This window comes from Saccopteryx bilineata, chromosome 8 (assembly GCF_036850765.1).
Source record: "Saccopteryx bilineata isolate mSacBil1 chromosome 8, mSacBil1_pri_phased_curated, whole genome shotgun sequence".
NCBI classification, from domain to species: Eukaryota; Metazoa; Chordata; class Mammalia; order Chiroptera; family Emballonuridae; genus Saccopteryx; species Saccopteryx bilineata.
Genome location: NC_089497.1, coordinates 6,247,349 through 6,272,823, shown reverse-complemented (window position 1 = coordinate 6,272,823; position 25,475 = coordinate 6,247,349). Strand labels below are relative to the sequence as shown.

At 45.5% G+C, this 25,475-nt stretch overlaps 1 protein-coding gene across 1 annotated transcript in view; it reads right to left on the bottom strand.

Moving 5' to 3' along the window:
* The window catches only part of LOC136311628 (mast cell carboxypeptidase A-like), a 28,219-nt gene extending 5,899 nt beyond the window's left edge, over positions 1–22,320 (bottom strand). The window contains 19 exon segments of the mRNA XM_066240787.1: positions 1,551–1,604; positions 1,606–1,750; positions 3,461–3,493; positions 3,496–3,535; positions 3,538–3,552; positions 5,194–5,330; positions 6,913–6,955; positions 6,957–6,998; positions 8,708–8,812; positions 8,931–9,033; positions 12,583–12,602; positions 14,344–14,469; positions 14,553–14,612; positions 18,233–18,307; positions 18,309–18,332; positions 21,717–21,883; positions 21,990–22,012; positions 22,058–22,132; positions 22,253–22,320. Of these exon segments, the coding sequence (XP_066096884.1) occupies positions 1,551–1,604; positions 1,606–1,750; positions 3,461–3,493; positions 3,496–3,535; positions 3,538–3,552; positions 5,194–5,330; positions 6,913–6,955; positions 6,957–6,998; positions 8,708–8,812; positions 8,931–9,033; positions 12,583–12,602; positions 14,344–14,469; positions 14,553–14,612; positions 18,233–18,307; positions 18,309–18,332; positions 21,717–21,883; positions 21,990–22,012; positions 22,058–22,132; positions 22,253–22,320 (1,355 nt within the window).
* Between the last annotated feature and the right edge of the window lie 3,155 nt (positions 22,321–25,475).

The window sequence follows — 25,475 nt, the reverse complement described above, 5'->3', positions numbered from 1 at the left end:
TATCTCCCATTTGAGTGGAATCACATGGCGCTTACCTTTCTCTGCCTGACTTGTTTCCTTTAACGTCACAGCCTCCAGGTCCATGCACGTTGTCACTGGCTTTGGTCTCTTCCAAGCCACTGTCCCTCGATGCTCTTTCCTTTGTCTTGACAGTTTCCTCATCGGCGTGGGGCTTTCTCTACGCTGGATGTTAGCATGCCGGGGCAAGAGATGGGGTGGGCTCCTCTTTAAGGTGGTTCTGTTCAATTAGAGTTTTTCTTCCAGAGTAAGCACTTCGTGCCCTTCAGTATACATTAGTGTTTTGTGCTACGAGAAGGATATGTTAGAACAAACGTTAGTGGAATATAGTCACTAACGTAGTTGTCATCTAAATGAAGTTGTGTTTTTTTTTTAAAAAAAAGTCTATTTGTCTAATGTGTAGAACCAAGAAATATATATTTTTTCATTGTCAATTTAGTTGCCATGTGAAATCTCTTACTTTACCCAAATGGTTTGTTGTGTATATCTGTGTTTTTTTAAATACGTAATGCCATTTTCCTAAGGACAGATTAAAATTGCATTGCTGTGTCTTTGTATAAGTTATTCATACTCATGGATTCAGAATCTCAACAAGATTGGTTAAAGAAATGACTCTATGGGCCATATTCTCTTTGTTGTACATACACAGATGGTTTTAATGATTGGTCCAAATCTCTGCTTCAACTCAAATCAGATGCTGTTCAGAAACAATTGACTGAAGTCAGAATGACAACTATGATCTCTTAAAGAATTTTTTAAAAAAATTCACGAGGCAATATTTGAAGCACAGTTTTTACAGGATGTGTTACACTTGCCAACTGCCGTGGGATCTGGGACACTGAACTTTATCTACTTCTTTTATTCGACAGCAATTAAAAAGATTTACTTCTTTATATGGATATTTGTTTATTCACACTGCCAGTTCTTGTAATTCACTGAAACCCACATGCAGAATTTTTCTTTTTTAAAGCTAACAAATTCAATTTCGTAGAATGAAAAAGGATGCTTCAGGGATCATAGTTCTGGAAAGACTGCTCTTTGTGAGGGAGTTTCGCAAACATTCTTTGGATAGTAATGATCTTTCTTTGGATAGTAGGAGAATTCATGTCCTTTCCAAGTTTATCTGGAGGATGAAAAGGCAATGGGTCGCCCCACATCTGGGGTCTCGGGGATAGGAACAGCAGATGTCCTTGCTGTTCTAATTGGCTTTAGCTGTATGTGGTTCTACAGCACGACGTACTGTACAAGTTTAGCGGTCTGTGTAGTAATGGAATTCTACTCAAACGGCCTCGATGTTTCCGACTGGCTTTTTCTTAGAATCCCGTTGAAAGGTTTTAGTAACGGTATACTTTTGCCACGGGAAAAGTTAATCTCAGAATTATGATTTTGGACTCCAAGGTAAACGTCATTAGTTCTTTCCTTTGGAATCAAAATGTGGAAGTCTTTTAAACGCAATCCAAGTTGTTAATGAGGAACAGACTGAAAGTCAGTGGTGGTGTCAAAGCATAACCCAGAGGCTCTTCTCTGCATACCAGCCCTTGTGGTTGGGTGGCGGTTCTGACATGCGTCCGTAGGGAACAGTAGCATCTGGGGTGGGAGTGCAGGGTGATGCAGGCTTTGAGTGGTCGCAGGTGGGTTCGAGTGAAGGTCGTGACAGCTGTGGCCTCTTTCTCGGACTCTGGTGTGGGACCCCGATAGGCTTCCTGACATGGGTCCTTGGTGTCAGGAGAAGCTGCAGAGGACATGGGGGGGACACGGTCACGGCCTGCTCCCCCCCCTCAGCACAGCCCCCGCTTCTCCTAGTGGGGACTCACAATGTGTTTTTGAAGTTGTTTGTTTTTGTGACAGAGACAGAGAGAGAGAGTCGGAGATAAGGACAGATAGGGACAGACAGACAGGAAGGGAAAGAGATGAGAGGCATTAATTCTTTGTTTTGGCTCCTTAGCTGTTCATTGATTGCTTTCTCACATGTGCCTTGAAGGGGGGGTGGGGTGCTACAGAAGAGCGAGTGACTCCTTGCTCAAGCCAGTGATCATGTGGTCATGTCCATGACCCCACGCTCAAGCTGGTGAGCCTGCGCTCAAACCAGTGACCGTGGGGTTTCAAACCCGGGTCCTCCACATCCCAGTCCGACGCTCTATCCACTGCGCCACCGCCTGGTCAGGCCAACGTGTTTTAAGCATTGTACCCTTCCAGGGTTACAAGAGCCTCTATGTTCCTGGTGTCATAGTGGCTGCAGACTTAACTTCTCACACTCAACTCCAGACCTAGCGCACCGGAATAGTCTTAGCCTTAGTTTATTTCTCTCCCTTTTCTCCGAGTCACAGGGCTAAAACCCCCAAAGCAGCCCAGAGCCTGGGGCCAGACAGACAGATTGCAGTTCCAATTCAGCCCCAGCTCTGACTTGCTGGAGACGGGCTGCTCTCCTGGAGGCTGAGTGTCTTCACCCTGTGCTGGCAGTCAGCCTTCAGTTAGGGAAGCGTCTCTTATCATATTCTGAATGGTAGAATGGAATTACAAGCTGAGCTGGTATTTTCTTTTCTTTTTTTTTTTTTTTTTTGCATTTTTCTGAAGCTGGAAACAGGGAGAGACAGTCAGACAGACTCCCACATGCACCTGACCGGGATCCACCCGGCATGCCCACCAGGGGGCGATGCTCTGCCCATCCTGGGCTTCACTCTGCCGCGACCAGAGCCACTCTAGCACCTGAGGCAGAGGCCACAGAGCCATCCCCAGCGCCCGGGCTATCTTTGCTCCAATGGAGCCTTGGCTGCAGGAGGGGAAGAGAGAGACAGAGAGGAAGGCGCGGCGGAGGGGTGGAGAAGCAAATGGGCGCTTCTCCTGTGTGCCCTGGCCGAGCTGGTATTTTCAACAAAGTCATGTAACGAAAAGAAAAGGTGGTGAGTTGAGGTAGTGGTCGTTTCTCCTGGAAGTTGTGTAACGATGAGGTCATGTTTGTGCGGCCACTGAGAGTCATTTGATGTGGCAGGTCCTTGCTTGTCACTGCATTTCCACTAAACCTTAGCAGTCTCTTTCCCGCAGATGTTTCCTTTGACGAAACATCTGCAGAACTACCTGCGTGCTGGTTTTAACCCCTGGTCTGTCTCAACTTGTATCACAGCGGGATGAGGAAGGACCTGAGACCTCGCTTCAGGCGATCGGAAGTTTTGTACATCTGGATGGCGGCTGATTTTTAGCAAAGCTAACTATATTAAGAGATGGTTTGAGAAACAACCCCACGTCCCACTTCCTCCCATCCAATGAAGCGTTCGTAACGCTCCTGTCGGAGTCAGAATCAGCTTTCATTTTTATTTTATTTTTTTAGATTAGAAAATTAGAACTCACCCAGGTAATACCCATCTTTACTGAAACAAGCAGGTGGTTTAAGTCAACCTGGCGTCTAAACACTATAGCGCTTTCCCTTGAGGCCAGGCCAACTCTCAGTTCCACGAGGCATTGATGTTCCCCTGGAGGTTGTGCCGACGCCCGTGGAGTTTTGGTTCTTGGACTGGTTTTTTTCCTCCACATGTGGTCCTGCAGGATAAAATGATGGAGGAGTTCAGGGTCCATCATCTCAGATCCTCTCTGCGAGCACCGACACGACAGCTTTCTCGGAAATCTAGTTCAACCGAGGCCCTTTGCTACAAAGAAAAATATATCGTTTTCTTATAATGTCACATACTGCTTACAAAACTTAGGGGGTATTGTCTAGCTTCATGTTCATTTTGAAAGTATCCCCTAAGTTTTGTGAGCAGTCTACTTTCAGGAACGTTGCTTTTGGTATTACTATCCTGACTAGTTCAGCTCGTTCTCACCGGGTAGCTGAAAGCTGTGTAGTTATTTTAACCAGCGTCACCCCCGTGCCATGCAATTCAAAAAAATAAAAATAAGCACTGTGGATTAGTTTGTAGTATTAGAAAAGACCAGTGATGTCCAGAAATTACCTGTCATTTAAATTATAACTTCATTACATCTTTTTTCATTTATAAATTCGGATATGATACAGGTCAAATTGTGACTGTTGGAGTATACTTTGCAGAAAAGAACTTTATGTGATAGTATCTGTCTGAAAGTTAATTATTAATCCTATTTAGCAATAGTAGGAAAACAAAGAACCCTGTTACAAGACAGATAGATATCTGTGTCTCTTTTTATTTTAGTTTTAATATAATTATTCCTCCTCAAATTCTGTCCCAAGTTGATAGGATACAGTGTCTTTTGCTTTGAAGTCAATGTGTTTATAGTATCTTTAAATGCCTTGTATTCTTAAGTGGAATATGCTTTTGCCATATCATAAAACACACATTTCCTTTATAATAACTGCTTTATTTCATTTTTCCACATTACTAGCTTCAGCGGCAAACATTTCATGTTATTTCAAGGATGCCAATGTACAGTGTGTCCGTAAAGTCATGGTGCACTTCTGACCGGTCACAGGAAAGCCACAAAAGACAATAGAAATGTGAAATCTGCACCAAATAAAAGGAAAACCCTCCCAGTTTCATACCTATTCAGTGCAGTTCGATGTGGGCTCATGCATAGATTTTTTAGGGCTCCTTAGGTAGCTATCCCGTATAGCCTCTACAGACTCGTCACTGACTGATGGCCTACCAGAACGGGGTTTCTCCACCAAACTGCCGGTTTCCTTCAACTGCTTATCCCACCGAGTAATATTATTCCTATGTGGTGGTGCTTTGTTATAAACGCACCGATATTCACGTTGCACTTTGGTCACGGATTCAAATTTAGTGAGCCACAGAACACACTGAACTTTCCTCTGCACCGTCCACATCTGGACTGGCATGGCCGTGGGCTGCTCCACTGTATACACGGTGTTACGTCATCATCTGCACATGCGCACATGCTGCCACATCATCTTACAGAAACTGGGAGGGTTTTCCTTTTATTTAGTGCCGATTTCACATTTCTATTGTCTTTTGTTGCTTTCCTGTGACTGGTCAAAAGTGCACCATGACTTTACGGACACACTGTAGTTAGGAAATCATACTTGCCTTAGTCTGAAATTGAGATTTTTAAAAATATACTTTTCTGAATTGGAATGAACTGGTTGCCCAAGTCTTAAATGTAATGCATAGCAATCAGTGTGCATTAAAGTCAGTAAATATAATAATATATCATCTAAATTCAAAGAAGATACTACAGAACAAACAGTACCTGTGTCCATGACCAAATATGTCCATCAATGTTGAATACAGGAAGAACGTAAAAGTTCATTTGATCCAGGAGTTTGGTTATAATTTTGTTTTTTCCATAAGTTTTGGTTGCCTGTAGGGATAGGAAAAAGAATGAAGCTATTGGTGGAAAGTTAAGCTACCACGTGGAAAGCTGTGGTATAATAGGGATACGACCACTCCTTAAGTCATTTGCCCAAGGTGACATAATGACACTTATTTAGACTAATGAAATGAATTGAACTGAGCATTCTTCAAAAAGTTCATTTAATTATTGAGACTCGCAGCATTTCAGACACAGCATGCAAGATACAGTTCACAGGAGGCAGAGACCAAGTGAAAAGTTAGAGCAACTCATGTCAAATGGCTTATTTCCCACACACCCTTTAGGTAAATATGGATTGAGTCTGTAATAAGAATATGTAGATATTGGAGAGGATTCATAAATTAATTGTAAATAGGATAAAAGAAAAAACGCTCTATTGATTAAAAAACAACAACATGTGTTTAGAAATTGACTTTTTTTTTTTTTAAATCACATCTAATTGAAAATTTTCTAATTATCTGGAATTTCTATGGCTACCTAAAAATCTCTGTCATCATTTTTGGAAAATCTCTTTCAGGATTAACTCTTCTGGAGCCAGGAGATGTCGTCTAGCAGTCCTGTGATGGGTGTTCCCTCATGGGCTGAGTAAGGGGAGCCACGCCATTGCGTGGACCAGGGGTCCCCAAACTTTTTACACAGGGGGCCAGTTCACTGTCCCTCAGACCGTTGGAGGGCCGGACTATAAAAAAAACTATGAACAAATCCCTATGCACACTGCACATATCTTATTTTAAAGTAAAAAAACAAAACGAGAACAAATACAATATTTAAAATAAAAAACAAGTAAATTTAAATCAAGAAACTGACCAGTATTTCAATGGGAACTCTGGGCCTGCTTTTGGCTAATGAGATGGTCAATGTGCTCCTCTTACTGACCACCAATGAAAGAGGTGCCCTTTCCGGAAGTGCAGCAGGGGCTGGATAAATGACCTCAGGGGGCCACATGTGGCCCCCGGGCCGTAGTTTGGGGACCCCTGGCGTGGACGGATCGCGGTTACCCGCAGAGCCATTCCTAGTGAAGCCGTTCGTGCCCAGAGAGCCGCCGTCATGTCTCGTTCACGCGTGTGCTGTATGAAAGAGCAAGTTAAACGTAGTTGGAGCCAGAACACCGTAGAAATAGAAGGAGAGGAGGAACAAACCGAGACTTGTTTAGAAAGTGAGTTTTCCCGCTGGGAAAGGGATTTGAGGCATGCCGCGGGCAGGGGCGGGCAACCAGGAACTGGGTTCTGTGCTTTGAGCTCACTGAAGAAAGACCACCTCGGTAGCTTGCAAATCGTAAGATAGTTTCAGATTTTCCATCTCAGCTCTAGGGAAAGCTCTCCTATTGTGACAACAACAACAAAAAAAGTTGTTTCTTTTTTCATTTTATAAGCTGTCAGCTGGAGTTGAAGAAGCCTGAGGAAGGTGTCAATTTTATAAACACCGAATGCTGAGTAAACACCCAGCGCATTTATTTCCTGACAGCTGGAAGGGCGGGCTCGCCTCGTTCAGTGGATCTGCGCCCACTGGGGAAGGGTGGGTGCCGCTCAGTGCCCTGCGAGAGCCCCTGACCGTGAAGGGGAGCTGGGTGCGTTCCGTCTCACTCACCCGATGGACACACCACTGCTGGGGAGAGCCACGCGCCTGCATGAATGCCCACGCTCCATAAAAATAGCCTTTCTCCCTTGGTGCTTTTTCCCAATCTATTTAGAAATAAAGGCAAGTTATTGTTTGGCACACATTCACACATGCATCTCTGGCTGTCCCATCATTCATTCGTATTCTCAGAGCCATCCCCCCTCCCCGCCCTCCTCTCCAACCCCCACCCCGCCCCCCTCTCCCCGTCTCCTGCTCAGGGAGTAACTGTGTGAGCACAGGGTGTTCTCAGGGAGGACGGCGGTGGCTGTCCTTAAATATTTATACATAATTCATAATCTATCACAGAGGATATATTTTTCAAAAGTTTTCCTTAGTGTCAATGTTGCTTTTAGGTTTTTTTTTTTTTTTTTTTTAAACCACAATCTACTTTTCTTATTTTACTGCTGGTCTTCTTGCGTATGTTTGGTCAGAGACATAGATGATAAAGTTGCTTCTGTTTCTGCCACTTTCTTTTCTTTCTTTCTTTTTTCTTTTCTTTTCCTGTCTTTATAACCGGGGGGATGTTTTGCTTGGAGTGGAAAGGATTTTGTAGTCCTGTTTGAAGTGAGAAGGAGAAATAGTGCCTGGATGTTTGAAGGGCTGTCATTTTGAGCAGAGGTCAGATTTGTTTTGGGTGGTTGGAGAGAATGAGTGGATGGGAGTTCAGGTCAAGGACGGGCTTCCCAGCTACTAAGGGGATGTAGCAGGGAGCAGTGTTTTTAAATGTACAAAACCCCAGCAGCAGCGAAATGGCAATTGTTAGCTTGATTGTAGACGGGAATTCCCCATCGACATGGGTTTGAATGCCTTACTTAACTTCTGGGACCCTAGGAGTCTATGATTCTTTTTTTTTTTTTAAATGAGAGGAAGGGAGACAGAGAGACAGACTCCTGCATGTGCCCCAATTGTGATCCACTCAGCAAGCTCCGTCTGTGCTGATGCTCAAATCAACTGAGCTATTTTTTAGCACCTGAGGCTGATGCGTTCCAACCCAGCTATCAGCGGGGGGGGGGGGGGGGGGGGGCTTATGCTCGAACCAGTTGAGCCACTGGCTGCAGGAAGGAAAGAGGGAGAGAAGAGGGAGGGAAGGAGAGAACAACATGGTCGCTTCTCTTGTGTTCCCTGACTGGGAATTGAACCCAGGATGTCTATATGCTGGGCTGATGCTCTATCCACTGAGCCACTGTCCAGGGCCATTATGATTTAAAACATTTTTTTAAAAAAATTGAGTTTAGAGAGAGAGAGAGGAAGAGGGGGAGGGGAAGAGAGAGAGAGACAAAGAGAAACATCAATTTGTTGTCCCACTTATTTGTGCATTCCTTGGTTGATTCTTGTAAGTGCCCTGACCTGGAATTGAATCTGCAACCTTGGTGTATCAGGACAACACCTTAACCAACTGAGCTTCCCTGCTACGGTGTGAGTCTATGATTCTTGAAGTTCTCTTTTCTTCGTGACATTTTAATCATCAGTTTCACTAAACTTTAATGGGTGGAAAACTGTTTTATACACTAGAGACATCATAAACTCTTATAATAAAGATACAGGATAAGATATTTGTCCATTGTGCCTGACAAAAGGTTTAACCAGGAACTATCTGATTCCCCCCAAAACCACCTGTGACTTCTGTTCTAGAATGGATGTCTAGAGTTTAAATGTTCTTCAAAAACCAAGACTTCTTATTGTATCAAAGTGAGCTAGGTGTGTCAAAAAGTAACTTTGAAATTCATGCTTTCCAACAATAGTAAGTATCGGTAGTTCTTGGAGTTGGTTTTACCTTGAGAACATACAGTGGATTGTCTTCAACCGTAGTTTCAATTTTAATACGAGAGACCATTTCAGGACGCTTATACACCTTTTTTTTTTCAGTGCAAGCCACAATCTTAAGAGCAAAATCAAATCGAGGAATTAGAGTGAAAGAAAATGAAGTGACAGCAAAGGTTGGGGATAACTCTTCCGTTTTTTCTTTTGGAAGCACAGACTTTTATTATATACTGCACCTGACCCCCGGTACTGTATTTTGCGTAGCTGTGCCTGCCTGAGACGCCTTCTTTAACATCCAACTGTTTCTCAGTCGCTTCTTGTAGATCATGAATCAAGATTCTGTTTGACAGGGGGAGTGATAAGGTGCACATTGACTAGAGCAAGGAAAACACGGTTATCTTCCATTGGCAGACGCTTTCCCTTTTCTCTATCTCAGATCAGGTTTTCTCTGTGTCTTGATTATGCTCTTACCATTTCCTTTAGATATGTCACCGTATCTGGCTTCAGACCTTTCTCTTTATCTACAGCTGTGCCAGGCAAGGTCACACTTAACATGGGCTTGTCCAAACCCAGAGACTGCGGTAGGTGTGGGATAGCTCACTAGTAAGCTACATTCATTGCATGTTGAAATAAGGTTGCAGATATGTTAGAGTCAATAAAGTGTTTTGTTGAAATTACTTCTTAAATGTGGCTACTCAAATATTTTAAAATTATACACGTGGCTTGCTTTATACTGCTATCGGTCAGTGCTGCTCTATAATCTAAACACCACCTTTCTTCAAAGCGCACACACATCCACAGGTACGCAACACCGGCCACAGTGGATAGTCTTACGCACAAATTTACTGGCTGTCCCAAGAAACCTGAGTAACAATAATAATAATAAGCATGTACTTAGCGTTTACCATGTGCCAGGCATTGCCCTAACCAACTTACATACATTAATTTATTTAACTTCCACACTGAGATTATTATCCTCATGTTTACAGATGGGAAAGATAGGGCACAATAACATGTTTCAATAACCTGCCCGTGGTTACAGAACTAGAAAGTGGCTCGACTGGTTTGGAGAGTGTGACATAAGATGCAAGGTGAGTCATTGGAAGGTTCGTGTTGGGGACCGAAAGGCTTCTACCCTCTTTTCTATTTCGTCTCATCCTGAGTTGCCTCCTCCCATTTCATCACCTCAATGAATCATGCGGCTTTAACTGCAGACCAACAGTCATCCATGTTTGTATCTCTAGTTCCGGCTTCTCCCCTGAACTTACCTCTCTCTAACCTCTTCTCCTATGTCTCCCGTGACTTGTACATCCAACTGCCGACCTGACATTTTCACCTGGACATCCATTTATTTAGTATGAATAAATAAATAAAGCAGTCCAGGTACTGCTTTATACACATTGTTTTATTTTATTTTTTTGAGTGAGAGGAGGGGAGATAGAGAGACAGACTCCTGCATACATCCTGACTGGGATCTACTTGGCAACCGTTGTCTGGGGCTGATGCTCAAATCAACCAAGCTATCCTCAGTGCCTGGGGCCACACTTGAACCAATTGAGCCCCTGGCTATGGGAGAAGAAGAGAGAGAGAAGAGAGAGAGGGAGGAAGAGAGAAGCAGATGATTGCTTTTCCTTATGTGCCCTGATCAGGGATTGAACCTGGGATGTCTGCACGCCAGGCTGACGCTCTGTCCACTGAGCCAGCTGGCCAGGGCCTCTTTTATTTTATCTTATTAACATTATCACCATTTTACAGATGGGGACATTGCTGTTCAGGAAGCTTAAATATAATTTGTATGTGGTGAAGTTGGGAATTTGAATGTCAGCTTGTTTGACTTTAAGATTTATGTTTCAAAAGTTCCACTGTCATCATGTACACAAATATTTTTGTATATTTTGTGCCTGTTTAGGAATTTTTTACTTTGCTCTAGTGATTTATTTTCCTACTCTTGTGTAAGTAACAAACCTTATTTAATTATAGTTTTAATACTGAATTTTAGTATTTCATAAAGTGTCTCATTCTTATTTCCCAATTTCTTGAGTAATTTCACCTATTAATAACTTTTATTAGAATCATTTTAGAAATTATTAGAAAAGTGGGCTTTTGATTATAATTGTATTAAATTATGAATAAATTTGATAAAATATAATTAATAAACCATAATGTAGATTTTTTTATTCTTTAGTAAAATTTTATATATTTTGTTTATTCATATATTTTGATTAGTCTTATGAGTGACTTTTCCCCCACTAAATACATTAACTGATTATTATTTATATAGTAAAAAACATGGCTTTGATTATGTTTATTAGCCATTGTCATTTAAAACTATCATTTTATTTCTGATATTTTTTGGTTTTGTGTTCAGGGTTTTCTGTGTAGTTATTCTATAAAATATTATACTTTTTAGTTTTTTTCTAATGTCTATTTCTTTTGTTTTCTTGCTTTGTTGCATTGGCTAAGCTCTCTGAAAAGGAAAAATAATGGTGCTGAAAGATGGTGTTCTATTGTGTTTTGGTTTTAACAAGAAAAATCTGTCTTTCACTGTTAAGTATATATGTATATAATGTTGATTGCCATTCTGAAATTAACATGGCGGTGTCTTTGTGATCAAATTACTATTGTCCGTTGATGTGCGGTTGCAATGAAAACTTGTTATTAGATATCTATGTTAAATATTATGTTGCAACCAGGGGAGATTTGCACACATTCTCACAAAATGCTTTGTTCATCTTATTTTCGATCTGTCTATACAAAGCTGGTTTAACCTAGGAGGAAGGCAGTGGACACAGGGAACATGACTCACTGGAAGCATACCGTCAGTAGGTGATAGCTGACAGCAAATAAAGCAAAGTAGAATCACATAGACAGGGGACACAGGAAACCCAGGGGTCAAATGTAAGTTCACATGATCCAACATATTTTGGAACCGAGCCCCTGGAAAGATCATTCATTCTCTTACAGCGCGGGATGAAAATTCATGCTCACAATGATAATCTCTCAACCCAAAGTGAATGATACGCAATACACACTTGATTCTGCAGGGTAGTGTGGTTTGTAATGGAAACGTTTCTGTGAAATACTTAAAATGCAGGATTTTCTGAAGTTGTACTGATCTGAACAGTTTTTTTTATTTTGATGTCTCATTTTTCCCATTGACTTCATGTACAAGAGGCATTACTCTACTTTTGTTGATGGAACGCATGTGTATTTTTCTTTTATTATCAGTGAGTTCCTAAGTAGGAAGATGCTGTTTATTTTTAAACATTTACTCTAGCCCCTTAGGACGGTATCATGCACGTCCTCACTTCTGTGAATTCTACCAAACAAGGCAGCAGGACTTTAGCGGGAAGAGGCTCCGTGATCAGACATTCTCGGGCTCTAACCCCCTGTTTGGCTAAGACTCAGTGTGACCTCGGGCAGGTGAGCTATCTATCGGAGTCTCCGTTTCCTCCCTTGTACAACGGTACCAAACGTGTCAGCCAGGATAGCGGTGAGGATGAAAGGAGGTGGACTCTGAGAGGTGCCTGGCATGCCACGGACCCCCAGCGCACCTCAGCGTAACCGTGCGGAGGAGCCACTGAACCGACAGCCACGTCACCGCTGTGACATGTCTTTCCACCAGGCTTTGATGCTATGGACTTGTTTGACTCTGCTGATTTCTCCGATTTCTCATGATAATGAAGCCGACTACGTGTCAGTTTCTTGTCGCTGATGGACTGGCTGATCTGAGTTTGGAGGTAGAACGAAACTGAAGTCTACTCCTAATTAGAGTTTATTTAGCACATGAGACCAAGTACCGCTCATGAATATGGATCCCATTAACAACACTGACAAGCACGTTATTATGCACATTAGACGCGACTCACTGTTTGCTTGGCTTTTGACTTATGATGAATCTGGTCTTTCTGAGGGAAAAAAAAAATCGTGCCAGTTTTGGAATCAGGTGGGGGCATGTTGCACTAAAACTCACACCAAGCCTGAGAAGTTTGGAAATTATATTTTGGTTGGCCGCTCTAGGCGTAATGAACTGTTTCGTAGGCTGTAAAGCGGGCATCTGGCTTTTTGCTCTACCTGCGTTAATAGGAATAGAGGAAACGGGCCAAGGAGACATTCTCTGGTCCCAAAGGTTGATTTGTAACATAAGGCAGTATTAATTAATCACAGGAAGCTGGTATCTGAGAATATTTTTAGACTTAACACATATCGATGTGGCTCTTGTGGTAACAGCAGCGAAAGAACATGGTGTGAGCTGAAATACGACCCTTCCCACACGGGCAGCTGCACAAGGACGTCAGGGCAGCACCAGATTGGTGCTGATCGGGACTAGAAATTAAGCCTGAGGCTGAAAATTCAGAACGAGGGCCAGATGTTATTTTCATGAGCCCTCCTAATAACCAGCAGCCGGGCCAGCACAGATGGAACCAAACGACTTTCCCTCAAATATTATTTCAGCACTCCAATAATCGTTTAATTTGTTACAAACATTTCTGAACGTCGTCGGTGAGAAGATAAATATTATCACTGAGGATTTAATGATATGAGTGGCTATTGCTTATCCAGTCTTACGTGCCAGGCCCTCCGCTCAGCATGGTGTTTTCCATATTTCCATTTTATCTTTCACTCTTCCCTCCAACGCTGTTTGTTGTGTACCATTGTCAGCCCCCATCTTCAACTTCTCTGCAGGTTAGGGAGATTTCCACGGTTCTCACAACGGGTAAAATATAGAAGTTGGGATTTGAACCCGGCGATGTCTGACATCTAGCTGTGAACCATGATAAAAAAACTACCTTCGTTACCAGGAGTGACAACCCTGGGGTAGGGCCATCAGACCTGCAGTCTTTAGTCAACCGAGGCTTGTGCAAAATCTGTCCAGGAGATTGATTGGCTGTTCCGGAAAACTGTGTTGCCACGTCAGGGCGCAGATGAGAGGTTCAGAGAAGAGGCAAGATGAACCTTAGTTTGACAATGTCAAGGGACCCTCCTTCTGCTGCTCTTAGGAACAAGGACGGGATGATGGAAAAGTGTAGGTAGGCGTCCATAGTCTCCCCCCTCCCCCACAGTTTCACTCTCCAAGGTTTCAGTGGTCCAAAAATATGAACTGGAAAGTTCCAGAAATAAACAGCTCATAAGTTTTTAATTTGCACGCTGTTCCGAGCACCTCAGTTCATCTCATCACGTAGGCACTGTGACATCGCACATCAGGTCGTCGCAGGAAGAGGGTGACTTCCACAGTCACGGAACTCTTACGGGAGAATACTGTTGTAATCGTTTTCTTTTGTGATTAGTGATAGCCTCTTACAGGGCTTAATTTATAAGTGACACTTCATCGTACATGTGTATATGCAGTATAGGAGAGGAGATGGTGTGCGCGTGTGTGTGAGTGTGTGTGTACCGGCAGCAGGAAGGATGTTTCAGGGAGGCAGAGTCGTCGTTACGGTGCCTTATAAACTGCTCTGAACCGCCTGCACCCACATCCCAGCAGGATAGGGGCTGCTCAGCAGTATGATCTCAGGTTCCCAGAAGGTCCCATTTATCCCAGTGACTCCCTAACTGTGTGACCGTGGACAAAACTCGGTGCTTAGTGTTGCGGGTTCCCCCATATGCCTCTGCGCTGGGTAATAAATGCGAAGGCACCAACTGGCTCACTCGGAGGGGACGGGAGCATCCGTTGATAGTGGCAGCCATCCCCTGCGGCACAGTGTGTGCGCGCGCGCTCGCGGGCACGCGCACCGGTGTAAACACGTGCTGGTGGTGTCTCCTCCCCTTGGCCGACTAGAAGTAGAGGAGCCAGGCAGAGTGGCTTTGCGGTCCCAGTCGGTCCTCACGACACCCCTAGGAAGCGGCATTGTGCGCACACTCGCGGGCACGTGCACCCGTGTAAACACGTGCCGGTGGTGTCTCCTCCCCTTGGCCGACTAGAAGTAGAGGAGCCAGGCAGAGTGGCTTTGCGGTCCCAGTCGGTCCTCACGACACCCCTAGGAAGCAGCATTGTAAAGACGGAAGAAGTGAGGTGGAAGGAAGTTCAGCTCATGGCTCCTGTTGAACACCCACAGCTCGGTTTGCAGGGGACCAGCCAGCCCAGACGGCCTCCCTCCAAAAGCCCCATCTCCTCAGCCCTGGAGGCTGGTCTCAATGCACCTGTTTGACTCTTGGGGCAAATGATATATAAAAACATAGAGCAGTAAGACAATGAATGGGATGACACGTTAGAATGATTTACTGTATTTTTCGCTCCGTAAGACACACCTTTTTTCCCCCAAAAGCGGAGGGGAAATTGCCCGTGCATCTTATGGAGCGAATGTTCATTTCTTTCAGCTGCTGCGGGTTCCTGGACAACTAGAAGAGTATTTGCACATTAAAGTCTCTTCTCATTTGTTAATAACAGTGCTGATGGTTGTTAACACTGTTGTTGAGTTTACATTGTTGAAATATTATTGTGGTATATTTTATTAAAAATTTTAACACACCATTTGGTTCAGAATATTCTTTTCCTTATTTTCCTCCTTAAAACCCTAGGTGCGTCTTACGGTCAGGTGCGTCTTATGGAGTGAAAATTACAGTATTTAATTCAAACGCCTATTTCTAAGACTGTGTCTAAGAGTTTGTGTCTAGCTGAACATTATTAGGTAATTATACATTTACATGAAGTGTTGACGACTGCTGTGTCCTTTGGATAGAGGTGTCTTGTATCTCCCATATAATCTCATGTGGGTCTTAATAAGATTTTACTTCAGTGGTATCATTTGAATTTTACTATTACATCAATAGTGGTTTTCTGAATTACCTTTTATTAGCAACTCTTTTATCTTCTCGTTTTAACTTTTGATCAAAGAAAAGATAATGCAAAATGTCTCTAAAATATAAAAAAATAGTGAAAACACTGGGTTTTTTAATTGCCGGATCTAACTCTGAGGTCTGCTCTTTAAGGCTCAGTTGAATGGGCGGACTTTCCTTCCGGTATTTTTTTCTCCAGTCTGTTCTGGTTGGTTAATATATACATATTATTATTATTATTATTATTATTTGATTTGGCCTTTCATGATTTTGTAAAAGTATAAATAAAAAGAGAACAGATAGGCCACTTTAAAATCAAATCTGTTTTAGTAATTTAATTTTCTGAAAATTAGAAGAAATCACACACAGCGGCTTTAAACTAAACACTGGTTTATGCGCACTTTCCAATGAAGAGTGTCTAAACTATCATGTCAAACCGGCCTGGTCAGGTGGTTTTATTGAGACCGGTGCCTGGGTCCAACCTGGTGTTCCTGTTCTTAGAACCCTCTTCTGTTACTGACTGACACCATGTAACGCATAAAATTAATATGCAAATAAAATTATCTGCATAATTAGTACTTGGAGACAAGATTTTAAACAGTTCTTGTCTGCAAGGATCACTTTACATATTTATATTTCTGAGGAAGGTAACTATCTAATTATGTGGCTTTCCTACAACCATGGCTAATTGGGACCAATTTCTAGAAATCATGTCCTAATTAGATAAAACTAATTTGTGGAGGTAGTTTACCACTTTGGTTCTTGACGTGGATAACGAGGAAGGATCTTGGCATAAGACACTGAAGGACACACTACTATTTATAAGAATCTGAATTTAGAGATCAGATTTCTGTTTGCAGTCGGAATGATCTCGGGCCGGGAGAGGCCGAGGGCGGGCCAACGCGGAGAGAGGGCTGAGGCGAGCTGTCTGATAACTGGAAGGAAGGCAGCTACCTGCCTGGGTGTCTTTAGCCATCCTGACTTATTCCTCTGTCCGCACTCCTGTGAAGCAACTGGCTTTTTGTCTCCATTCCCAAGATATCAAGGAGCACACAGTGCTTCATTTTTACCCTGCTGTTCAAGCCAAATTATACAAAATTGTCCAGTTACCATTGATCTCAGCCTGGGCTGGACATGTTGTGAGAATTAGTTGATCGCAGGAATCCAAGTTGGGTCTATACTAACGAGGCCAAGTGAAGAGTGTCGTAACGAGGCCCCCGTTTGAGAAGCCTGGCTGTGACATGAGTGGAGACACAGTCCCCCCCCCCGGGGGGGATGTCTAGGGGGAGGGGCGGTGTCTTCTACATGGAAGAATCCGGACACCATCTGAACCTTGTTCTTCAAGCCCTACCCATTCCTGTGACCTTGGAGGTGTATTTCTAAAGCGTCTACTCTAATTTAATGGTGCGAAAAAAGCATAGAAAAGCACGCAGCGATACGGGACTTGAAGAGAGGTAAATGCTGGCAGAAATTAATTTGGAACAGGCTCTCCCTACTGGGCAACTTCATTGGTTCCCCATCACTCTGGAAACCACAGCGAAGACGAGGAGATCAACAATGACCTGCTCCTTTTCTTTTATCCCCGGAAGAGGCTTGAGCAACAATGTGTTTAACTTGTCTGCCGTGGGTCCTTGCCGAGCTTCTGTAAGGTTTATATTTATTGAGAGGTTTATATTTATTGCCACAGTGTAGCAATATCATACATGCAGTCCGGGTCGTGGTGAGCAGCAGGGGATCCCGCTCTGCAATAGATGGAAGATGATCATACATCTTGTCTCAGCCGGAAGGGGAGGCCTTTCGAGTGACAGCACAAGCTCCTGTAGCGGGGGGCACGGAATCGCAAGTCAGAGAGGGACTCGTGCTGCTAGCACGGGGTTGGTTGTGTGGTGAGGGTCTCAATAAAGGGGACTCCCGGGATGACAAGAGCTGGGGCGTTCAAACGGGACCCTTCCGTCCATCAGATTGCTAAATGTCTGCCAGTATAAAAACACATTTTGCTTTCTGTGTTGTGTGTTGATTTGTAACATTCCCGTCCAGGCTCCCTTCCTGTTCACCGCCACGGGGCCCAGACAGTGCGCGGGCCCGCAGCTGCTTCTCCATGTGTTCTAATCTCCCCTCATTTTTTTACGGGACCGCAGTGACGCGGGTCGGCATCTTTGGCTATTCGAGATTCTTCTCCTCTTGGATTCGTCTTACTCTGTGGCATTGCTTCCACGTTCTCTGAGGAAGAATTTCTTTCATGAAAAAAAAAAAAAGAATTTATTTGCTCTATATCTGGCCCCCCTTCCACTGTGACTTAAAGAGGAACTGTTTGGGTCTCCTTCTCAGGTACCAGGAGAAATCAAACACAAGGATGTGGTGCTGGTGGTCACCAGGGGTGTCTGGACGCTGGGTGATGGCCCATCGGGGTGAGGAGTGTGGCTCAACCACCCGTGTCCGCTCACCTCTCGCGGTCCTCGCTGTTGAGGGCTTAGAGAGGGCGGAGGCAGAGAAGCGCCATTCTTGAACATCAGAGCAAACCTAAGATGGAAGCTGAGTGACCAGGTTTGATTTCGTCACCTCTACAGGCAGGCCTCTCTTAAGTCTGTTTGGAAGTGACTATAGATTTTATGTCATGTAAATATAGTTTCACTTTTTTACCCCCTCATTAAAAAATAAGACTTCCCTTTTGATGACAAGACTCCCCCAACTTTGAATATTCAATGTTTTTGAATAGTGACTGTTAGGACTTCCTGGTAGTGCATTTTACTTTGATCCAAACCGACTGGATGGACTGAGATTCCTTCTCCCGAACTCGGACGACCACTGTCATGTTGGCAGCCACGTGGTGAGGGGGGGGCATCCGGATGCCAGAAGTGCAGCTGGGGAGACAAGTTCAGTGTTAGTCTCAAGCTTATGAGGTTTCTGCAAATATACTCAAATATCTGTTGACTATGCAGGGTGAGGAAGGAGCCATTGTGCCGGTCGCATGGAATGTGTAACTACAAAAAGAATGAGCACCTTTTGGTTAATTTGTCTGGTTCCACCATCCTGGGGTTGAGTGGGGTCGCTTCATAATTGTTTTAGCCCCAGCGTCTGGCTCGGATTGGGACTCTAGGTTCCATATAAGGTTCCCAACTCCCTTCCCAATCCAAGCCTCAAAGCCAAGTGTCCCCGTAAACTCTGGCGTTCCTGGAAGGTGTGTGTCTAACACAGGGGACCCCAAACTTTTTACACAGGGGGCCAGTTCACTGTCCCTCAGACCATTGGAGGGCCGGACTATAAAAAAAACTATGAACAAATCCCTATGCACACTGCACATATCTTATTTTAAAGTAAAAAAAACAAAAACAAAAACAAAAAAAACGGGAACAAATACAATATTTAAAATAAAGAACAAGTAAATTTAAATCAACAAACTGACCAGTATTTCAATGGGAACTATGCTCCTCTCACTGACCACCAATGAAAGAAGTGCCCCTTCCGGAAGTGCGGTGGGGGCCGGATAAATGGCCTCAGGGGGCCGCATGCGGGACCCCTGGTTTGGGGACCCCTGGTCTAACAGAAGGTGTACTCTTCAGTCCTGCCATTGTTCTAGAATGTGTCCACGGGCAAGTTAAAGTTCCTAACACTCCTTGAGTTTCAGTGTGTCCCCCTAAAAGGTGGGGCAGGCAGAGCTGCCGTGGGATGTTACACAGACTGTGACGCGGCTGTGGGGTTTGGGACATGCGGGCACTGGACAGCTGCCCACTCCCTTCTCTTCCCCCCGCTGCTGGGAGTTTCAGAAATGTCGGTGCACGGGCCCAGAAGGAGAGCGCACAGGCGAGAGAACTGAGCAGAATCCGATTCTTGTTCTTCGTCAGATTGTACTCCGTTGCGAGGTCGAATGAGGTCCAGCCCTCCCACCTGGCAAATGGGAGGGAGGGGCCCGTTTGCTCCCACCCCCACCAGGCTGTGGGCACGGCCGAGTCTGCCAGACTGCTTCTGAGCTGGGTCCCAGGGGACCTCCGGTTACTCGTCATGAGACCGCTGTGACCTCACTGATGTTTATTGGCTTCTTTTGATCAAAGAGCAACAGACAAACTGGGCATATGAGGGGTGTGGTGAGTTACAGGTGAGTTCAGCAAGGCGCCTAACCACAATAGCAGCGTCCCTGTCCTCACAGGGAAACGTGTGACAGGCATTCAGGGGGCTCAGTGAACTTCCACGCGCACTTATCAAGCCCTGGGCACAGAGCTGGCGGGCACCCCTGCGGAGGCTCCTAAAGAGACTAGAAGAAGCGGGAAGCGTCGTGTGAGGGATGTCCACAAATGCAGTCCACACCTGCTGAGCCTGCCGGGGAGGGGGGGGGGGGAGCCCGGTGCCCCGGGGCACAGGAAGAGTCCGGGATGCGTCACCAGAGCTGATGGGCAGAGCAGACTTCCCACCAGAGCCACTGTCTGAGCTGGTCTTGGAGAATAATAGGATCTAGCCAAGTAGAGAAGGAAACATTTTTCCTGAGTCAAGGGGTTCAGGACCAAAGTGGGTGAGTCTTTGCTGTTCACGGAGTTTCAGAGGAAGGGGGCGGGGGAGGAGAAGCCGCAGAGAGTGGCAGCTGGGCAGATCACGAAGGACTTGGCCACACCGATACCGATAGAAAGGCTTCTCCAGGGTCTATTACGGCCAGGCCCGCCACTGACTGCTTCCCCAGTAATTAGCTCACGTGGTCCTTATAACAAACTTAGGAAATTAGTCGGATTATGGGTTTTTTTTTGTGTGTGTTTTTTTTGTAGTTTTCCAAAGTGAGAAGCTGGGAGGCAGTCAGACTCCTGCATGCTCCCGACCGGGACCCACCCAGCATGCCCACCAGGGGGCGATGCTCTGCCCATCTGGGGCGTTGCTCTGCCGCAACCAGAGCCATTCTAGCACCTGAGGCAGAGGCCATGGAGCCATCCTCAGCGCCCGGGCCAACTTTGCTCCAATGGAGCTTTGGCTGCAGAAGAGAAAGAGAGAGACGGAGAGAAAGGAGATAGGGAAGGGGTGGAGAAGCAGATGGTCACTTCTCCTGTGTGCCCTGGCTGGGAATCATACCCAGGACTTCTACACACCAGGCAGACGCTCTACCACTGAGCCAACCGGCCAGGGCTATAATCTCATTTGATGAAGAAGGAAATTGAGATCCAGAGAAGTTAAGGAACTTGCCTAAGATCGCAGAGCTGGGATGGGGACTTCTGAAGACCATATTCTCTCCATGATAGGCCACTTCTCGTGGAAAAGCATCCAGTGGAGAGTCACGGCCACCCAGCTTTAGAGAGCCCAGTTGAGCTGTGGTGTGGACTGGCTGTCTGGAAGGATGGGCCAGAACCCTGGATACTACTTAAGGGGCTTTGGAAATTATCGCAGGAAGAGGTAGAGCCAACATGAACTTGGCAGTGGCAGGGGAATGGAGAGAAAAATATGGACTTGGAAAACATTTGGGAATTAGAGTAGGTGGAACTTTGGATGAATTTGAGGTGTGGATAAGGGTGTGGGCCTGAGATAAATCCCAGGTTGGGTTCTGGGTTTAACTCCGATGTGCAATCTTGATTCTTTAACCAACCCTCTATGAACTTCAATTCTTCTGTTTTCAACGGGTTAAACTAGGACCCTGACACTGAAACTGTTGGAGAATTTGAAACAATGTATGTGAGATGGCTGTTTTTGTATAGGAGCAACTGATAAATGACAAAATATGTATGTTAGTTGGATTTTAAAAAGACTGATCTAACTTTAAGAGTTTCTTTTGCTCTGGCCGATTGGCCCAGTGGTAGAGCATTGGCCTGGTGTGTGGATGTCCTGGGTTTGATTCTTGGTCAGGGCACACAGGAGAAGTGCCCATCTGTTTCTCCACCCCTCTCCCTTTTCACTCACTCTATCTCTCTCCCCTCCCATAGCCATGGCTCGATTTCTTCCAGCAAACTGGCCCCTGGTGCTGAGGATGGCTCCAGTGGCCTCCACCTCAGATGCTAAAAATAGCTCGGTTGCCAAGCAACAGAGCAACGGCCCCAGGTGAGCAGAGCAGCCGCAGGTAAGGGGGCTTTGCCTGGTGGGTCCTGGTCAGTGCGTACGCAAGAGTCTGTTTCTCTGCCTCCCTTCCTCTCACTTAATAATAATAATAATAATAATAATAATAATAATAATAATAGAGTTTCTTTAAAACGGACCTGCTCTTGGAAAGGGTCACATCTTGACATGATCATCCAGCTCCTTCAAGTTATCAGTTAATACGTGAACAGAAACGTGGTCACAGTGAAGGCGGGGTTGGGTGGGAGGAGCACAGTGGAGGTGACAGGCAGTCGCAGGGAGGGGAAAAGAGGCCCCAGGACCGTGTCAGGAGCAGCCCCTTGGTGCGCAGTTTCAGCGAGAGGAAGTCCTTGTGTGCAAGGCTTTGGGGAGGGAAGGTGGAAGTGGTCATCTGGGGGAAAAACAGAAACAGACACAGAGGCAGGGAAGCCCTGGCGACTGGCTGAGTTAACCGAGCACCCCTGCCACCCGCCTCCCCCTTGTCTTCGGGCATTCACCCGAGATGGACAGGAAGCCGCTGCTGCAGGACAGGAGGGAAAGTCGCACGGTCTCGCCAGTGCTTTACCGCGTCGCTCTGGCCAGGTCCTCGAGGGCCTCTGCTAGTTCCTCATCCTGGGGCTTCAGGCGGAGCGCCGTCTCCCTTTCACGTGGCAAAAGGACGAGAAAACGAGAGCGGTCAGGAGGGCGGCCTTACTCCTCCTCAACCCCCCTCCCCGCCCCCCCCCCCCCCCAGAGGGCAGCACAGGGAGGTGAGGTTCACCTGTCAAAGCGGACAGGGCCAAGCGCCAGGGTGGTGGCGACCACAGCCGCGGGCAGGAGGAACCTCATGGCCCCTCTCTGCCTGCCCCCCGCCCTCCGCCCTCTGACCCCTGCTGGGTTTATGCCTCTGCTCTTACCTGGACCAGCGCCTCATTTCCTGGTGGGGTTCTGGTGCATGAACCCTTCCCCCCTCCCCATGCTTTCTCGTGGGGGGGCCGAGGGCCAGGGTGGCAACGTTAACACCGAATGCCGTGCTACTCACATGCTTTTCATAATAGCGGATACTCATTTTACAGACGGCGGAGCAGCAAATTCCTTTGCCCAAGGTGACAGAGTGGGTGCGTTCATAGCGCTGGGATTCGAACCCAGTTCTTCGCTCTAAAATACAGCTCTACCGTATGCTTGAGTTGAACGATGTAAGGACTCCGTCTAGATTTGCCTTTGGCAAGCTGAGACAAATTTGGCTACCTGGTCACAGGACCTTGGAGGGGGACTCTCAATAATGTAAGATATGTATTTGAAGCTCCGTGGTAAATCGTTGAATTAAAAACACTAAAATTACAAAATATTTTGAATATACTAAAAATACACGGCTCACAAAAATGAGGGGATGAGGGAATGTGCAGATTCTCCGGTACTTTCAGCCTTTTATAGAGTGCATTTTCACCAGTGAAATAAAACTTGGTTTTGCATCTCATTTGCATACTCAGACAACTTTCTTTGACTTGTTGTTTGCTTTTGTGATGTGCTTGTTTAATAAAAAAAAATCAAATGTTTCTTTTTTTTTTTTTAATTGCTTCTTATTCATTTTGAAACATCTCCTGACTTTTGTGAGCAGTGTATTGTAAGTCACCTAGGAGATCTTGATGCGTTCACCATGCAGAGTTTAGGATGGCTGCACCTTTGCTGGGTTTGCTCTGTGCCTTTCTTTGTGCAGGAGTAAGCGTTACAGAAAGAGGTGAAGCACCCACAACCCCTCTCTTATCCCTTCTCCTGTCCCCTCCCCTGTCCCCTCTCCTCCTCTGTCCTCACAGGCAGCCCCATTCCCACAGCCACTGGAGGACTCCAGAGGGCAAGATGAGGTGGTCACTCATGTGTGTGCCCCTTGGCTGCTCTCTTCAGGATGGAGGCACTGCCGGCGCCTGTTAAATGCTTTCTGAAAGTCGCCTGAATGAATAGGCCATTTTAAGCAGTCTCTTGGGGTGGGGTAGGGGGGTCTTTAGTCTTGACCACAACTCAGTTATGGGTCATTTGGGAGATGGCACCGCCTTTACCCAGAATCATAGGTAATCTAACGGAGGAAGTGCATTTATCTAATCAGATAAGTTATCAGAATTTCCTTCTCCTCTTCTTCTTTTCCAAGTGAGAAGAAGGGAGATAGAGACACAGACTCATACATGCACCCTGGCTGGGAGCCACCTGGCAACCCGCTTCTGGGACTAATGCTCTGCCCATCTGGGGCCATGATCACAATGGAGCTGTTTTTAGTGCCTGAGACAGAGGCTCCACCAAGCCATCCTCAGTGCCTGGGGTTGTTGTGCTCGAGCCAATCAAGCCATGGCTGCAGGCGGAGAAGAGAGAGAAAGAGAGAAGGGAAAAGTAGAGATGAGCGCTTCTCCTGTGTGTCCTGACCGGGAATCCAACTGAGACTTCCACATGCTGGGCCGATGCTCTACCACTGAGCCAACTGGCCAGGGCCTGAATTTCCTTTGGAAAACTACCTTTTCATATGGACAAATACATAAATGGTCATATGTAAAACTTCTCAGAATCAATCATGGTTGCATATTTTTATTATCAAAATAATGTTTTGGGGGAGATTATACATTTTAAGTAGCAGCAATAGCTTCATTCCTGTTCGTCTGATAGGTGTGCGTTGTGACGTAAGTTTTTCTTCTATTCCTTCCGACGTCCCCTTGCCCCAACCCTGCAAGTAGAGAGAGGAGGGTTTTACAAATGGCTTCTGTGTCACTGACATGAGACAAGCTCATCAGCACTAGAAACTCCCAAAGCAAATGCTCCTTGTTCCATTGATTCGGAGGGTGCATTGGGCAGAGGTACAGAGGAGAAGAAAGAGTGTGACTTTGGACTTAAGACAGATATAACCTCAGAGTAGCTCCCAAACACTGGCCACTTTGCGTTGAGCAAGCTGCCCAGCCATTGGGGGCCCTGGGTTTCTCACCCAGCCGAGTGGGAGGGCTCACGGTACCCCGGCAAGTGACACTCAACACTGGCAGCCACTTAGCCTTTGACTTCCACTTGGCAAGAGATATGCAAATGTCACTCTCAAAAGGGGCTGTGGGGGTTAAATGAGGTAGCTCACTCATTTAATGTCACTCACAGGTAAGGGACATGGTGAGTGGTAGGCACTAAACAACACAGCGTGGCCACCAGGTGTTCGATGAAATTGTCGGATTTCCTAAACAGACCCACAGCTGCCACCGACAGGCGGCAGAACGGATGGGGGTCAGCGTGCAGCACGTGACAGGCTAGCGTGGTGGCTGTGACTTCGAGGGGTGAAGTAGCTCTCTATCTGTTTCAAGGTTAGATTACTTCAAGGATTCTTTTAATGTAATAGCTTTGCTTTGGAAGCATTTTATTTTCTGATTCTCCAAGTAATAAGTGCCTAAGGACAATAATTTAACAAAATACAGAAAAGTGGAAAGAAGAAAATAGAAATCACCGGTAATTCTAACATTTTGACATCTTTTTCTTGGAAGCTTTTTCTGTGTGACTAGTTTTAAAACTGTGTAGAAAAAAGGCTCCTATATCTGTTTTTTTATAGGTCAAGTAGGAAGGATCCTTGTATTTTATTTTGGGATCCAAGTAAGTGTCTGAAGGCTCCTGATATTTGTCAGGATAAGACTCTGAGAATAAATAGTCTTTGACTTCTTAGTATCTGTTGCATATGGACAGCTTCCTGTTTCTGGAATAAGATGTAGATACGTGACACTTTCAAGACGTCCTACTTCTCCCCATTCTCTGTAGCCTCAGAGGGATCGTACAGCACACGGATATCAAGAATATACTGGAGAGCCTGACCAGGCGGTGGCACAGTGGATGGAGCATCGGCCTTGGATGCAGAGGACTCAGGTTGAAAACCCTGAGGTCGCCTGCTTGTACATGGGCTCATCCAGCTTAAATGCGGGGTTGCTGGCTTGAGCGTGGGATCATAGACATGACCCCATGGACACTGGTTTGAGCCCAAAGGCCGCTGGCTTGAG